Genomic DNA, 18,130 nt, shown 5'->3' on the forward strand with positions numbered 1-18,130 from the left:
GTGGGTACCTTTCAAACTCAAGCCTAAATATTCTATGGCTCACATACAAATATAAATCCTTCTAACTGCAGACAGAAACTAAAATGAGCTTCTGACAGGAATAATTTCTTTAGGGCATAAAAGAATCAAAAAAAACTCACCTGTCATCAAAGGCGAGCTTTGTTCTACGAGGCTTAGAAGCATCAGGAGTCGGTGTAGATGGAGGACAATTAGAGGTGCTATTTGGAGCCTTTTCCTGACGAACAAAATATATAACCACATTGAAAACTATGAGATTAAAAGTGGAACTCATAGTGTTTCTTCAGCCACTGGTAAAAAAGAAACAAATTCCACTGCCTTCAATAATTAAATCTACCCATGGATGTATGAGTATTTCACCATGAGAACACCCAACATCACATTATTTTACTACTTGGGCTTAATATCCATCTAAAAAGAACTAAAAATGTAACTCATGAGATCAGAGTAAATTCTAAGTTCTTTACAGTAAAATTTGCCTGTTTAGTTAGGAAATAGCTTTCTGAATTTTATGTTTCAATGTAAAATTTCTAGGATACCTTTTCTTCTGTTTTGTACAGACCTAAAAGCACCTGAATTTTAGAAGCCAGTGTTGTGGTGCAGCAGGTAAAAAAGCATCCCGTGTGGGTGCCGATTTGTGTCCCACCTGCTCCACTGCTGATCCAGTTCCCTGCTGATGGCCTTGGGAAAAGCAGCAGAAGATGGCCCAAGTGTTTGGGTCCCTGTGACCCACATGGGAGACATAAAAGCAGCTCTGGGCTCCTGGCTTCAGCCTGCTTCAGCCCTGGCCGTTGTGGCCATCTGGGGAAGGAACCAGAGGGTAGAAGATTCCCCTTTCTGTCTCTCCCTCTCTTTCAAATAAATCAATAAATCTTAAAAAACAAACAAACAAACAAACAAAAAAACAAATACATGGGGGCTTGTGTTGTGCCACAGTGGGTTAACACCCTGGCCTGGAAGTGCCGGCATCCTATATGGGTGCAGGTTTGAGACCTGGCTACTCCACTTCCAATCCAGCTCTCTGTTGTGGCCTGGGAAAGCAGTAGAGGTAGCCCAAGTCCCTGGGCCCTTGCACCTATATGGGAGACCCAGAAGAAGCTCCTGGCTCCAGCTGTTGAGGCCAATTGGGGAGTGAACCATCAGATGGAAGACCTCTCTCTCTCTCTGCCTCTCCTCTCCCTGTGTAACTCTTTCAAATAAATAAATAAATTTTTTTTTAATGAGTTTCGATTTAAGGAAAATGGAAAGTCTTCTGAAGAAAAAAACAAAAAAAGCCTGTCAACATACTTTATTATTACAGAAAAAATGTGTATGAAATCCTGGCCTTCTAGATTATGCAATTTTCCTTTTTCTTTTTTTTTAAGATTTATTTATTCATTTTATTATTATATTTTTTTTGACAGGCAGAGTTAGACAGTGAGAGAGAGAGACAGAGAGAAAGGTCTTCTTTTTCCATTGGTTCACCCCCCAAATGGCTACTACGGCCGGCGCTGCACCGATCTGAAGTCAGGAGCCAGGTGCTTCCTCCTGGTCTCCCAAGTGCAGGGCCCAAGCATTTGGGCCATCCTCCACTGCCTTCCCGGGCCACAGCAGAGAGCTGGACTGGAAGAGGAGCAACTGGGACAGAATCCAGCATCCCGATCAGAACTAGAACCCGGGGTGCCGGCGCCACAGGCGGAGAATTAGCCTAGTGAGCCTCAGCACCAGCCTAAAAGATTTATTTTTATTTATTTGAAAGACAGAGCTACAGAGGTAGAGACACAGAGAGAGAGGTCTTCCATCTGCTGGTTCACTCCCCAGATGGCCTCAATGGCCGGAGCTGTGCCGATCTGAAGCCAGGACCCAGGAGCTTCTTCCAGGTTTCCCACAAGGGTGCAGGGGCCCAAGGACTTGGGCCATCTTCTACTGCTATCCCAGGCCACAGCAGAGAGCTGGGTTGGAAGAGGAGCTGCCAGGACTAGAACCGAAGCCCAAATGGGATATTGGCACTTCAGGCCAGGGCTTTAACCCGCTGTGCCACAGTGCCGGCCCCCTAATTTTTCTTAGTTGAGGTGAAAAACAGCATACTCTCTACCTAAATTGTGAACTTTTCTTTTTTTAAAAAAGATTTATTTATTTATGTGAAAGGCAGAGTTACAGAGAGACAGAGATAAAAAGAGGTCTTCCACCTGCTGGCTCACTCCCCAAATGGCAGCAATGAATTATACTTTTAAAATTTAGTTATTTTCATAAATTTTGTTTTGTTACTCTGATTTCAGGGAGTTTGCTTCTGATCACAACAGTCTAGAAAGAAATGCCAACAATATAGTAAACAAATAGAAGGTTAGTCAACAGTATTGAGTTACTCTGATCCAAATCCCCATCCACAAATATGAGAAACATTCCTCCACATTATGAGCGTGCAAGGAATAATAATAATGAAGAATTTCAATGCTAAACTGAATAGATTTTTCTCTATTTCATGAATCAAAGCCAAATAGTTGCTTTGTCACTTCACGTAATGTAAAGTCTAATTCTAAAAAAACTCAAAGCCCTTTTCAAACTTCAGCAGTTGGAGCCATTCAGTTATTATTTTAAAAACTTCCGGGGCCAGTGCTGTGGCGTAGTAGGTAAAACCGCTGCCTGCAGGGCCGGCATCCCATATGTGTGCCGGTTCGAGTCCCGGCTGCTCCACTTCTGATCCAGCTCCTTGCTATGGCCTGGGAGAGCTCAGAAGATGGCCCAAGTCCTTAGGCCCCGAGCCCAAGCTCCTGGCTGCTGGCTTTGGATCTGCACAGCTCCGGCCATTGCAGCCGATTGGGGAGTGAACCAGTGGTTGGAAGACCTCTCTCTCCCTCTTTCTGCCTCTCCTTCTCTGTGTGTTTAACTTTTTTTTTTTTTGACAGGCAGAGTGGACAGTGAGAGAGAGAGACAGAGAAAGGTCTTCCTTTGCCGTTGGTTCACCCTCCAATGGCCGGCGCAGCCGGCGCGCTGCAGCCAGCGCACTGCGCTGATCCGATGGCAGGAGCCAGGTACTTCTCCTGGTCTCCCATGGGGTGCAGGGCCCAAGTACTTGGCCATCCTCCACTGCACTCCCTGGCCACAGCAGAGAGCTGGCCTGGAAGAGGGGCAACCGGGACAGAATCTGGCGCCCCGACCAGGACTAGAACCTGGTGTGCCGGCGCCACAAGGCGGAGGATTAGCCTAGTGAGCTGCGGCGCCGGCCTGTGTTTGTAACTCTTTCAAAGAAATAATTAAGTCTTTAAAAAAATAAAAAATTCTATGGTTGAGCATTTAGCTTATGATGTTGTTTGGGATGCCTTCCATCCCGTATCACAGTGCTAGGTGTGAGTTCTGGCTTTGTTTCTGATCCACTTCCTACTGATATGCATCCTGGAAGGCAGCAGGTGATGGCTCAAGTACTTGGGTTTCTGTCGACCATGTGGTGGACCAGGATTTAGTTCTGGATTCCTGGCTTCAGCCTAGCCCAAACCTGACTGCTATGGAATTTGGAAAGTAATCAATGGACAGATTTCTCTCACTTTGTATGTCTGTCTCTCTCTCTTCCTTTCAGGTAAAGTAAATATATGTAACTAAAAACCAGAAACAGAAATAAAAACTTCCAAAGCCAACTTTTCCTATTTTGGATTTCTATGTTAATTAATATGCATGTGGCCAGATGACTAACTGCTTCCATTGCCTCAGATCACTGTAGAAGCTTAGCATTAAGATTCTATCATAGGGGCCGGTGAGGTGGTACACAGTAGGTTAAGCTGCATATTGACACTGGTATCCCATATCACAGTGCTTGTTGGAGTCCCCAGTTGCCTAAATTCCAACCCAGCTTTCTGCTAATGAAACTGGGAAAGAAGCAGAAGGCCCAAATACTTGGGCCTCTGCCACTCACTTGCCCATAGGGAGTTCTGGGAATCCTAGTGCAGACCCAGATGAGCCTCCTTGGCTGGTGTGGCCATTTGGGGAGTGAACCAGTGGACAGAAGATCTCACTCTCTCCCTTTTTATCACTTGCCTTTTCAAATAAATAAATAAATAAATAAGTCATAAGAAATATGACATAGGGAGCAAAGCACACAGGCTTACATATTAAATAGGATGTTTACAAAAACTTCAAAGTACCACCCTGAAAAAGTCACATGGAATTGAGAATGATTTCCCTTATATATCATTTAATATATATATATATATATATACACACACATATTTATGATTTATTTATTTGAAAGGCAAAGCTATAGAGGAGGAGGAAGAGATAGAGAGGCAACAGCTAGAGCTGGACCAGGCCAAATCCAGAAGCCTGAAATTCTATCCATGTCTCCCACAGAGGTAGCAGGGACTCAAGCACTCAAACCATCTTCTGCTCCTTTCCCAAGCACGTTAACAAGGAGCGGCATAGGAAGTGAAGCAGCCAGGACTCAAATCAGCTCTTGTGGTTTGCCAGTGTGGCAAGTGGGGGCTTAACCTGCTCTGTCACAGTGCTGGCCTCGAGAATGATTTCTCAAAGTCTCTGAGACCCCAACACCATACCTTAACCTCCTTGGAGCTACTTGAGGTCTTCCCTTCAGTCTTTTTCAGCTTTGATGTGGAGGAACTGCTTTTGCTGCTGCCACTGTTCTCCTTATTGCTGTTACTGCTTGACTTCAAGGAAGATGACTGACTAATGGTCCTCTTTCGAGAACTATGCTCTGATTTTGGATCTTTTGAAGGAACAGGCCCAGCAGGAGAAGGCAACAAATCTTTTTCTTTTGCAGTACTCTGCTTAGATGACCTGCCAAACCAAAAAATGTTCTTATTTCTCCACATAGTAATATAAGGTTGATGGATTTTTTTCATTTTCTTTATCTGCTTTCAAGACAAATATATTTTTCCCCATTTGATTATTAGGACATAAGATTTCTACAAAAACAAGACTGTAAACTCCACAATGGTGGGCATCCTGCCTGTTTTTTTTTCCCCAATAGCTGTATGGTATCTAAACTGGCTACTATCCAATAAGCACTCAGTAAGTACTGGTTGAGTGAATCAACATATGAATCATGAATGAAGAGACCAACTTCTCAACTTACCAATCAGTCATTCAGGATTTATAGGTAAGCGTGCCATATAATGTTCTTACCCTGCGCTTACCCCTGTCCTATTAAAAAGACAGGAAGAAGTAACTGAATCTTACATCTTTTATATCCCTACTAGCTAAAAATCAAAAGCTCCCAGTATTTGATGTATGAATGCATGTGTATCACAGAAATTTACTACATCGAACACCATGAAAGAACATTAGAAAGAACCCAGTACCAATTGATAGACATGTTAACAACAGTGGTATGTAGCATGTTTGGTGGACATACTCTCGATTGCTGGATGGCTTGTGGCTTGTTGAATTCTTATCTTCTGTTTTGGGTTTCTTGCTCTCATTGGCTCGGTTATCATCTTCACTCTGGATGAGAAACAGAAAATGGCAGATACTAAGTCTGATTTTCATTCATGCAACTTCAGTGTCCAGCACCAGTCACACCTCAATTGTTTATCTTTGATAAAACTTTAGAAATAAGACAAATGAGGAGCCAGGGTGGTGACACAGTGGGTGAGGCTGCCACTTAACGATGCTAGCATTTCCTATCAGGTGCTGGTTCAAGTCCTGACTGCTCTGCTTTGGATCCAGCTTTTTGCTAATGTATTTAGAAAGTCAATAGTAATGGCCTATGTACAATGGCTCATGCCACCCATGTGAGAGAAGTTCCTAGCTTCTGGCTTTGGCTTTACCCAACTCTAGCTGTTGCAGCTATTTGGGGGAGTGAACCAGCAGATGCAAAATTTCTCTTGCTGTCTCTTTGTCTCCCCTCTTTCTGCTGCTCTACCTTTCAAAAACAAACAAACAAAAATCCTAAAAAGATGTAAGACAAATGAGAAGTCAAAGGACTCATTTAAACAATGTCCTATAAATCTGGTCTTTTGTAAAGATTAAAGACAGAATTATATAGAGAGAAGAAGAGACAGAAACAGAGAGAGAGAGATAGTTCACCTGCTGGTTTACTCTGAAAAATGGCCACAACAGCTGGAAATGGGACAGGCAAAAGCCAGGAGCATGGAACTACATCTGGGTCTCCCACATGGGTGATGGGATCCCAAAGCATTTGGACCAACTTCCAATCCTTTCCCAGACACATTACCAGGGAGCTGGATCTACGTGGAGTGGCTGGGACACCAACCAGCATCCATATGGAAAGCTGGCATTGTAGGCAATGGTTTAACCCCCTATACCACAACACGGTCCCTAAATCTGGTCATAAGGTTGGAAAGATACATCCAGTTGCAGATACATCCAGCTTTCTGATGGCATCTTCTTCATGTAATGACTTTAGGGATTGGAGATATCCATAAAAATAAAATGAAGATAAAATTCACATATCATAAAATTAGCTGTTTAAAAATGCACAATTCCATAGCATTAATATATTCATATAACCATACAACTATCACAACAATCAACTTTAGAACATTTTGATCATCTGAAAAACACACCCTAATCCACGAATGATCACTCTTCAATCTGTTCTCTCTCAGGTCCTGGCAACCACCACATAGTCTTTTTGTATTTGTTTATTCTAGACACCTCCTCTAAAAGGATCATATAGTATGTGTAGCCTTTTTTGTCTGGTTCTTTTCACTTAGCATAATATTTTTCTTAAAGATTTATTTATTTACTTGAAAAGCAGAGTTACAAAGAGAGATCTTGCATCCACTGGTTCACTCCCCAAATGACCTCAATGGCAGGGGCTGGGCCAGGATGAAGCCAGGAGCTAGGAGTTCTCTAGGATCTCCTACATGGATGGTTGCGGCCCATGGACTTGGGTCAAGTTTTGCTGTTTTCCCAGGTACAATTAGCAAGGAATTGGATCAGAAGTAGAACAGCTGGTACTCAAACGGGTACCCATATGGGATTCTAGGGCTACAGGTGGTAGCTTAACCTGCTGCACCACAGTCCTGGCCCCAGCATAATATTTCTGAGGTTCAGCCATGTAGCAGCATGGATTAGTACTTTACTTGCATTTATCCGTGGACAGCACTCCACTGTATGGATATGCCACACTGCAGTTAGTCATTCATCAGCTGATGACCATCTGGGTTTTTAAAAACTTTACTTATTTGAGAGGTTGAGAGGTAGAGCCATAGAGAGAAAGAGAGAAAGAGAGAGAGAGAGAAAGGGCTTCCATCCAATGATCAGAAGCCTGGGACTCCATCTGGATCTCCCACATGGGTAAAGCGCCCAAGCACTTAGGCCATCTTCTGGTGCTTTTCCTAGACCATTAGGAGGGAGCTGGATCAGAAGAGGAGCAGCCAGGACTTGAATCAGCACACATATGGGATGCCGGCATCACAGGTGGCAGCTTTACCTACCATGCCACAATGCTGGCCCCCGTGTGTCATTTTTTAATGTAAAATGTCGCAGTACATAAAAATGTTGCACTTATTTCTCTTACTACACTGAAAATAGTCAAAGTTTGGCAATTTTAAATTTTCCATGTGTCCAGGCAGGGAAATGACTCCTACTGATGGGGTCTATTCAACAAACTACTTTCAAGTTTGGCGATCAGCAAATCGGAACCTGTAATTAAACATGTGGGAATAAATGTTCCAGAGTGGTAAAATGTCATTCCCATAATGCCAAAGTCCTAGATGTAGACAGGAAAATCCATGTTCCTTGTATCCTGAGACAGGTGGTAAGCGACCAGGCCTGTGAGGCACCCAAAAAGGAGCGCTGGAGCCCAGGAGGGCACACCAGCTGCTGCTGCGTAGCCAGTGATCTCACCAGTAGCAACCAGTGCGGTGTAGCAAGAGTCAAAATTATGTAAAGGCATTGTTGAACCCATGTTCTTCTGTATAGTTCTCTTCTCGCTCTGTCCAGGCAGGGGACTACACTAGGCCTGCTCTCCCGAAGTCACTGGCTGCAGGCTGAAGACATGCAAGCCACAAAGCTAGGAACTACGAGCTCTTTTTGTTGCACTCTCTGAGGTACTGCCAAAATGTGTTCTAAAGGAGCTATATCATTATATACTGTATGAAAGTTTTAGCATTGCATGAAAACTTCTAACTCCCACAACTGGACCAATATTTGCTATGATCTGTCCTTCTGATTATAGCCAAGCCTAACGACTTTTCAAAAACTTTTTGACTAAAAACGTTAAGTGGTAGGCTTATCTACTGTCCGTGTTACTTTCCATATGAAAATAAGGTTTCCTATTACTTCACATATAAGAACACAAAAAAAGCAAATATTTGGGAGGGTGTTGGGATACGCTCATCCCAAGTTAGAGTGTCTAGGATTGAGTTCTGCGTCTACCATCTGACCCAGCTTTCTGCTAAATGCTCTTGGGAGGCAGCAGATAATGGCTCAAGCACTTGAGTGCCCGTTTACCATGTAGGAAACCCAGATCCTGGCTTCCGGTTTCAGTCTGGTCTAGCCCTGACTGTTGTAAGCATTTTGCAGAGATAATCAGTAAACTCTTTCTCTGTCTCTCTTCATCACTTTGCCTTTCAAATAAACAAAAGTGAATAAGTAAACAGTTTTTTAAAAAAAGTCAGTATTCTACTATGATAAAAATGTGATTGTTGCCTTGCACAAATGATTAAATATGGATAAATGAAAAAATGAAAGAAATTAATCCATACCTTTCACTGACCTTGACTGGGATCACTCTCAGTATCTGCTTTATCTCTAGGAAAGGCCTCTGACACTTTGTTTTTACCAATGTCATGAGTTTTAAAAATTATTACTGAGTTTCATAGCATATACTTTATGAAATAAAAATCTGACTTAAATAGTCATTGATATAAAACAAGCTTTCTAGAAAAAACACCAATGAGTTATGGGGGAGATATGGGGCACTTTTGAAGGACGAGGAATTTTTTTTTTTTTTTTTTTTGGTGGGGAAATGGTGGGGGGTGGTGGTGGTGGTGGAAGGACGAGGATTTTTTAATTACAAGTCTACATAGCGAACGTTTTAAACAAAAGACTAAAAAGGACATTCAATTTCTATATTCTAAATATCTGAATATGTTATAAAGAATATATAATAGGGGCGGCACTGTGGCGCAGTGGGTTGATGCCCTGGCCTGAAGTGCCGGCATCCCATATGGGCGCTGGTTCGGGACCTGGCTGCTCCACTTCCGATCCAGCTCTCTGCTATGGCCTGGGAAAGCAGTAGAAGATGGCCCAAGGCCTTGGGCCCCTGCACCCGCGTGGGAGGCCCGGAGGAAGCTCCTGGCTTCAGATCAGTGCAGCTCCGACTGTTGCGGCCAATTGGGGACTGAACCATTGGATGGAAGACCTCTCTCTCTCTGTCTCTCTGCCTCTCTTCTCTCTGTGTAACTCTTTCAAATAAATAAATAAATCTTAAAAAAAATAATATATAGTTTTTAAAAGCACAAAAGGACAATTTTTTTTAAATTTTATAATAAACAACTGTATCTAAAGAGTAGACTCTATAATATATAACATATATAATTATATAATTATTTATAATATATACTATATATAATATATAGTATGTATATAATATATAATTCCTGTTTTATACAATTCTACAAATTAAACCCCATAACCACATCTAACAATCTGAGGCTGTCGGCTAGAGGAGCCACCAGCCATACATAGTTCACTAAATAGCTTTGGAAACTCATTGGCTAGAGCAAATAAAATAATATGCCTCAGTTTCCTAGAAATTCAAATAATATGGACAATTTAAATCTCCGAAGATTTTCATTTGTTAGAATAGCATCTGCACTGGGGGTTTAATAAAAGGAGAGCAGAAAAACATCTCTGGATGATTTTGTTGAGGAAATAATCTCTATCCTGTTTGTGATTCTCAAGTCAGCTTGATTGGGGTTTATCTCCTAGGTTTACTTGATAAGGCCAGTCTCGGTACCTATCTGTTCACCCACTGAAGCTCAACTTTATGTCTTTTACAATCACACTCAAAGGTATTCATTAGGGGAAACTATAGTATTCTTCAACAAATATTATTTAAAAGTTTACTTTCCTCTAAAAATTCCTCACTATAGCAGAAAAGATCTTTAGGGCCGGCACTGTGGTACAGCAGGTAAAGCTGCTACCTATGGTGCTGGCATCCCATATGGGCGCCCATTCGAGCCCCCGCTGCTCCGTTTCTGACCCAGTTCCCTGCTACTGTGCCTGGGAAAGCAGCGGAAGATGATCCAAGCACTTGGGCCCGTGTACCCACATGTGAGACCTGGAAGAAACTCCTGGTTCCTGGCTCCTGGCTTTGAACCGGCCTAGGTCTGGCCACTGTGGCCATTTCAGGAGTGAACCAGTGGATGGAAGATCTCTCTCTGTAACTCTGCCTTTCAAATAAATAAATAAAACTTAAAAATAAAAAGCTATTTTTCCCTCAGAAGTCTCCACTATATATGTAAATTTGTGACTTACTGATATTTCCACAGCATTTCAAATTATGATGTTTAAAAAACAAATGGAGGTGCTGGTGCTGTGGCATAATTGGTAAAGTTGCTGCCTGCAGTGATGGCATCCCATTTGGGTGCTGGTTCGAGTACTGGCTGCTCCACTTCTGATCCAGCTCCATGCTAATGTGCCTATGAAAGCAGTGGAGGATGGCCCAAGTACTTGGGCCCCTACCCAGGTGGGAGACCCAGAAGAAGCTCCAGGCTCCTGGCTTGAGATCAGCCCAGCTCTGGCTGTTGTAGCCATTTGGAGAGTGAAACAGCAGATGAAGACCTCTCTGTCTGCCTCTGCCTGTTTGTCAAATATATAAATCTTTAGCAAAAACAAAACAAAACAAAAACAAACGGGGGGCTGGCGCCTGCAGTGCAGACATCCCAGATAGGCGCCAGTTCGAGTCCCAGCTACTGTACTTCTTTATGCAGCTCTCTGTCTGTTACAGCCTGGGAAAGCAGTAGAAGATGGCTCAAGTCCTTGGGCCACTGCACCCACATGAGAGACCTGAAAGAAGCTCCTGGCTCCTGGCTTTGGATTGGCCCAGTTGTGGCCGCTGTGGCCAACTGGGGAGTACACCAGGGGATGTAGACCTCTCTCTCTGTCTCTCCTTTTCTCTCTAACTCTGACTTTCAAATAAATAAATAAATCTCTTAAAAAAAAAAAAAAGTGGTACAGCAGGTTAAAGCCCCAGCCTGCAGTGCCAGCATCCCATATGGGTGCCGGTTGGAGTCCCAGCTGCTCCACTTCCAATCTAGCTCCTTGGTAATGCTCCTGGGAAAGCAGGGGAGGATGTCTCAAGTCCTTGGGCCCCTGCACCCATGTAGGAGACCCAGAAGGAGCCCCTGGCTCCTGGTTTCTTATCAGCTCAGCTCCAGCTATTGCAGCCATTTGGGGAGTGAACCAGCACATGAAGACCTTTCTTTCTCTCTCTCTCTCTCGTCTCTACAGATCTCTATAACTCTTTCAAATAAATAAAATCAATCTTTACAAAAAACAGAAACAAATGGAGACAGGCATTTGTCCTAGAGATTACCATGCCTGCACTCCCTACCAGAGTGCCTGGGTTTGATATGCAACTAGGGCTCCAGCTCCTGATTCCAGCTTCCAGCTAATGCAGATCCCAGGAAGCAGCAGTGACAGCTCAAGTAACTGGTTTCCTACCATCCAGGAGAGAGACCTGGACTGTTTTCCCAGCTCCCCAGTTTTGGCCCAGACTAGTCCTAGCTGCTGCAGGTATGTGGGCTATGAATCAGCAGATGGGAGATTGCTCGCTCACTCTCTCTAATAAAAAAGAATGAGAGTAACACCACAATCTTTACATACCTTATGTTTCCTCTTGCCTTTGTTGGACACTTTCTCTGAGGCTTGTTTCTGGGCCTCTCTTGTGTGCTTTTCTGGCACATTTTTCTTTTCCCCCTTAGGTGGCTCTGTCTCTTTGTAAGGCTTTCCTGGTATTCTAGTCAAAAGATTCAGGTCAATCTTCACAATAAGTGGATACCTGTCATCAGGCTCACTAAGGGGTGAAAGAAGTTCCTTCTCTTCCATAGGAGAGAACATTCGCTGCCGAAAAAAGCTATCTTCTTCCTCCACTGAGGAGGGTTTAACAGGAGTCCTATTGCTGTCAGGGTACTTAGGAGTTTGAGAGGAAGGAGGAAGGCTCTCACTTTCATCTGAATCTGAGGATGAGGTATCTGTTTCTATGATTTCCCTTGATTTCTGGGAAGACTTACTCGTTGACTTGTATTTCTTTTTCTCTGCTGGAGGCCGAGGGGAAGATTTAGACTCCTTCTTTATATTGGGTTTCCTTGAGCCTTTGGTGGCTGCTTTGTGTCTGCTGGAGGGCATGCTGGCAGCCATGTCGACAGGCGTCTCACTTTCTATCTTCAGGCCTCCACGGGGTTCTTCAACAGCTGCCTTCTCGGCCTTTTTGGGTTGTTTTTTGCCTACAGTTCTCCTCTGTGTTGTGCTGTCACTCTGTGCAGGAGACTTCTGCCTTCCGCGCCCACTTTCTGATCCCTTTTGGATGGTTTTAGAGTCTCGCCCAGGAGTAGCAGAACTTGTTTCTTTAGGTGCACTCGTCTCCGTGTAGCTATTCCCAGTGCTCTGTTCTCGGCCCTCCTTTTTGTAGCCTTGAGATGATGGGATGTTACTATCCACAGAAGAAGCTGGAGACACCTTATGCGGGTTCACTTTATTCAACCAATTATCTAGTTGCCATTTGTTTGTTGGTGGTGGTTCAGGCTGAAAAACAAATATATGTATATATATATACTTTTTCAATATTGAAACTCTTTTATAATCAGAAGGAAAGAATACAATGTCTAATGCAACAAAAGCATTGCTTTTTCATAGTTCTGACTGAATCAAAGCATCTTATCAGCTCTAATCACTTCAGTGAGATTATGCACTTAATGTTATATAAGGACACTTTAAAAATTCTGTGGAATATAGCATTAAAACCTAAGCTTATTGTGGTGCAAAAAAATTTGGGATCTGTGAAGAATCCATTTCCTATGAAATTTTTAAAACTTCCCCAAGTACGGGCTTTAAAACAGCAAATATTCACGTTAGGAATTCAACTTCAAAGGCATTCTGACAAATGACCACACAGAATATTTAATTCCACGAAGTAAATAATATAGGTAGCAAGACAGATTTTTACCTGAATTTTACTGAGCCACAGTGAAATTATATGACTCATTTTATTCACAATTATTACACAATATGAATTACCATTTTGAAACACAAAAATAAATTCAGTATTTAAATGCCCTGCAAGCATTTCCTAATCTAGATGAAATGTCCATTAAAAGAATAAGGAAACTGAAGTATCTAGTTTTTTTCTAAAAGACATAGTTGAATTTCCCTTTGTTGGAATATGTAAACTGCTTTCCTTCAACTCTCACACTGGAGTTGGGTCTGAAGCAAACATCACCAAGAGCCCTAAGAGGGCTATGGAAGGTAGCTCTTCCTTCTGTCTCACCTCAGGAGATGCACTCTGGGATGGCTCATTTGCCTCACTATCACTGGAACTACTTTCACTCTCGGAGTCAGATCCAGAGCTGCTTTCAGACCCACTGTGGCTGCTAGAATCATCTCTGGAGTTATCTGCCCCTTCACTATTATGATGTGAAGGTTCAGAGTTACTGAAAAAGATTAAAAATGAACATTTTTTAATATAATCACAACAGGAAAACATTCAAATCTGACAATCAACTTTATTTAAAATGTTTGCTATTTTTTAGAAGTTTTTATTTAGAGGCCAGTGTTGTGGTATAGCCAGTTAAGCCGCTGCCTGTGACATCGGCATCTCACATGGGCACCAGTTTGTGTCCTGGCTGCTCCACTTCTAATCCAGTTCCCTGCTAATGGCCTGAGAAAGCACCAAAAGATGGTCATAGTGCTTGGATCACTTCCACCCACGTGAGAGACCCAGAAGAAGCTCCTGGTTTCAGCCTGGCTTAGCCATGGCCATTGCAGCCATCTGGGGAGTGAACCACTAGAAGGAAGACCTCTCTCTCTCTGTAACCCTTTCAAATAAATAAATAATTTTTTTTTAAAAAGTTTTTATTTGTTTGTGAGAGAAAGGCAGAAAGACAGATAGAGCCATACAGACAGCTCCCATTCTCTGGTTCACTCCCAAAATACCTACAATAGCTGGACTGGGGTAGGGTAGCAACTGGGAGCTGGGACTCATTTCAGGTCTCCCACAAGGCTGAAAGTTATTGAGTACTTGAGCCACCACCATTGCTTCCCAGGATCTGCATTAGCAGGAAGCTGAAGGCTGGAGCCAAGAGTCAGGAATCAAACACAGATACTCTTATGTGGGACACAGAAGTTTTACCCACTAGGCTACAGGTGTGCTCCCTAAATGCTTATTATTTGTTAAGCTGTTTCAATTCTATGAATCCAGAATTTGAAAATAAATTAACTAAATATTAAAAATAATTTGAAGTATAATTTATATACAAAATTCATCCATTAACATAATTCAATGATTTTTAATTTAGTTGTATACCAACTATGACAATTGATAACATTTAATTTATAAGGCCACTTATTATATCACTACAATATTATCAGGTTGACTTTATCTCTCCAAATTGAAAAAAAAAAAAAAAGAAAACAATGTCTACCTTCCTGGTGTACTTCTTGGCATTGTTTTATCACAATCCTAAAATAAAAGCACAAGAAGAAAATCTATGAATGAATAAACAGTACTCTATTTGCCTAAAATGAACAAAAGTTGAATTCCTGATGAAGAAACTGGCGTTCTCTAATGCATGTATCAATGCTTACTTAACATTCATACTGTTTTACCTAAAGAATAACACAATTGTCAGGATGAGATCAAAGGCTTTGCTAATAGTCTTTCTTATCAATAACCTCCTGCTTCATGAATATCCTTTGATCTATAACAAATGTTAAGGAAAAGTCAATACTGGTAAAAGAAGAAACAAATGGAAGATAAAACACAGAGTAGAAAACTAAAACATCTGAATGTCAGAAAGCCTGCAGGAAGAAATTTATTTTAAATAAATGGATCACAAATATATGACTCAATTACACATAAAATACAATGAAACAAATACTGGATGAGACAGGCAAAAATAACATAGTAAACATACCTGTTCCCCATCACTGTCTTCACTGCTGCTGAGTTTTAAGTCATCTTTTAACATACTAGAGGGAAAAGGCAGAAAGGATTATTATATCTGAAACAGTTTAACATGGCATGCCAGAATATTAAATATCTACCAGCAATTCTAGAAATAATCATTGCAATCGTCAAAGATTTAATTGAAAAACAAAGAAAAAAGAAAGCCCAAGTCTTACTCTCAGTTTCATTCATTTAGAATACAAACAGAGTAATTTAACCATTTCATGAACTCTAACCTTTCCATGGGTAATATGTTCACCTTTCTTTTCTATTAAGTGAAAGCTACTTTCTATAAACTCTCATACTAATTTCTGTAATCTAGAAGTTTCCTCGAATTGCACTCCCACACACATTATATCACTATTAAAACAAATTAACACAGCCATACCTAACCGTCCACTAGGAAGACTTAACTCCTAAAAACAGGGAAGATAAAATGAAAGGATCAAGCAATTCTTTCTTTGTCTCCAGTATTCTATGAAGACAGATTTGTGTAACTGCTGGCAACTGGATAATTGTAAAAATCAGAAGAACACAATACCCTAAGCCAAAGTTCTAGCTCACAAATGCCTTGCTATGAAAGACAAGTGCCCTCCATAGAAGCAACACTTTTGGGTGACAGCCTTGGTTACACAACAGAAATGACTATGTAGGAGTTTTTTAAACTCCAGGTTCCAAGTCCTCAAAATCCAAATCAAGTTTAAAAACCACCCAATAATATAATTTAATACTAACTTAAAAACCACATACTAATACTAATAGATAAGCCAACAGTTTTTAGAATGTGTTTTGAAAGTAAAAATAAAGATCTAAATTTTCCTTAATGCCACAAAATCAAAACCATTACGCTTAAAAACTGAGTAACAATTTACAAACACTATGTCTTTTTATAGGAGAGGAAAAATTATTATGCAGTTTAAGGAGAAATGCAACCAGAAAATAGGTCATTTCTCATTAAAGTAGCCCCATTACCTTTCTTTTAAAAATTTTATGGCAGTCTCCCATCAGTGGGAAAGAAATGCTCAATATTACACAAAAGACCACCTTGAAATTAAGTAAACAGATGATTATAGAATTATGAAAAGAGTTTAAAAACTAGCCCAAGAAAGTGGGATGGACAGAGTATTCTTTAGGACATGAGCTTTAGAGTGGATCTCCATGCAGGGAAATATACTTATTCTGAATTCCCTCAATCCTTCTGATTTAATAATGGCAACTCAATGAACCGGTTCACACATGTTAGTATGTCCAAAATTTTATCAGACTACTTATGCTTTCTTATCTTCAACAAAACGATGTGCACATTTATAGTAGGCACTGAACAGTTTTTTGTGCATATATTTATATGATAAATAGAAATACAATTTCAATTTTTCAGAAGTGGCAGAGGGGAGCCTGTATTCATACATGTTCATTTTTACTTGGTTCTCCCAATGCTGATTGTAGTGGTGCCAGACAGATTATCAGCAGTTGGTGGCTATGACATAGGAACCTGACACTATGGGCCATGATTTCTTTAGAATTTCATTTTAGTCACTGAGGTAACAGGAATTCAGTTCATTGTGTAAGCTGAAATTTTATCATCATCCTATCACATTTTGATGTATCTTCCTGGTTCTGACTACATAAAATTGGAAAATCTTAAAGACAGTAAACTACATTGGTTCTTACACTGAGTGGTTCTGACTTATTAAATACAAACTATGAACACACACACACACACACACACACACACACACACAAACCTGTGAGATATGAGGAAAGAAACTGTGATCTCAGAGCAGAGATAGGCAAACTATGGCCCACAAGCCAAATTCAGCCTATCACCTTTTTTGCAAGGAAAGTTTTATTGCAACACAGTGATACCCATGGTCTCTGGCTGCTTTCATATTACAATGGCAGAATTAAAGACAGTACATAGACAAAGTAGTCCTGAAAGTCTCAAATATTTCACTATCAGGTCCCTTACATAACAGTTTGTCCACTCTTGCCTTAAAAGATTAAGTAAATATTTCTAAGTACTTTCCAAAATATTCAGGTATCACAAACTACTTTTAGCAAAAACATTTTAATAAAAAGTTAAATACGTAAGTAAACTTACGATTTAGGTTGGTGTCCATTTGAAGTTTTAGAAGAAGGGTTATATCTTTCTAGAACAAAAAGAATGTGTAACTAAGCAACTGATTGGCTATTTAGACTGTAAAATATCTATCCTCAACTAAATATAAATCAAAACAATGAGATATAATTCTTCACCCATGAAAATGGCAAAACATTAAAGCTCAATAATATGAGACACTGGTTGGTAAGTACTCCGGAAGCAGGCACACTTACATGCTATTGGCATGTAAGGAATGTAGACTTATATGATCTTTCTAGAAGGCAATCTGGCAATACTATCTCATCAATACTATAACTGTACTGCTATTGACCTGGCAATTCCAATGAAAGGAATTTACCTTACAGGTGTAACTGCAGAAATAGACACACACACATGAATATTTATATTTCCAACAGGAGAAACTGAAAATAAATGTCCATCAGTAAATGACTAGTTAAATAATGATTCTTTCATATAATATAGTACAATTTTTAAATTTAAAAAAATATTTTATTTATTTATTTGAGAGGTAGAGTTATAGACAGACAGAGAGAAAAGTCTTCCATCATCTGGTGCACTGATCAAATGGCTGCAAGGGCCAGAACTGAGCTAATCCAAAGCCAGGAACCAGGAGCCTCTTCCGGGTGCAAGGGACCATGCACTTGGGCTATCTGCTGCCTTCCCAGGCCATAAGCAGAGAGCTGGATTGGAAGAGGAGCAGCCAGGACACGAACTGAAGCCCCTATGGGATACTGCTACCACAGGCAGAGGCTTAGCCTACTACACCACAGCACCAGCTATAGTACAATTTTAACATTAAAAAGAACGAATTAGAGCTTTATATTGATAAACAGTTCTAAAATAACAAGTGAAAAAAATACAAA

At 40.9% G+C, this 18,130-nt stretch overlaps 1 protein-coding gene across 4 annotated transcripts in view; it reads right to left on the reverse strand.

Annotated features, from left to right (window-relative positions):
- The window catches only part of AFF4 (ALF transcription elongation factor 4), a 96,569-nt gene that overhangs the window by 15,108 nt on the left and 63,331 nt on the right, over positions 1-18,130 (reverse strand). For all 4 annotated transcript variants that reach the window (XM_051843317.2, XM_051843318.2, XM_051843319.2 and 1 more), the window contains 8 exons: positions 17,247-17,295; positions 15,114-15,168; positions 14,622-14,659; positions 13,469-13,631; positions 11,809-12,726; positions 5,360-5,448; positions 4,542-4,782; positions 141-235 (listed from right to left, as the gene is read on the reverse strand). In XM_051843317.2, coding sequence (XP_051699277.1) covers positions 141-235; positions 4,542-4,782; positions 5,360-5,448; positions 11,809-12,726; positions 13,469-13,631; positions 14,622-14,659; positions 15,114-15,168; positions 17,247-17,295 — 1,648 coding nt within the window. The remainder of the gene's footprint in view (positions 1-140; positions 236-4,541; positions 4,783-5,359; positions 5,449-11,808; positions 12,727-13,468; positions 13,632-14,621; positions 14,660-15,113; positions 15,169-17,246; positions 17,296-18,130) is intronic.

This window comes from Oryctolagus cuniculus, chromosome 6 (genome assembly GCF_964237555.1).
Source record: "Oryctolagus cuniculus chromosome 6, mOryCun1.1, whole genome shotgun sequence".
NCBI classification, from domain to species: domain Eukaryota; kingdom Metazoa; phylum Chordata; class Mammalia; order Lagomorpha; family Leporidae; genus Oryctolagus; species Oryctolagus cuniculus.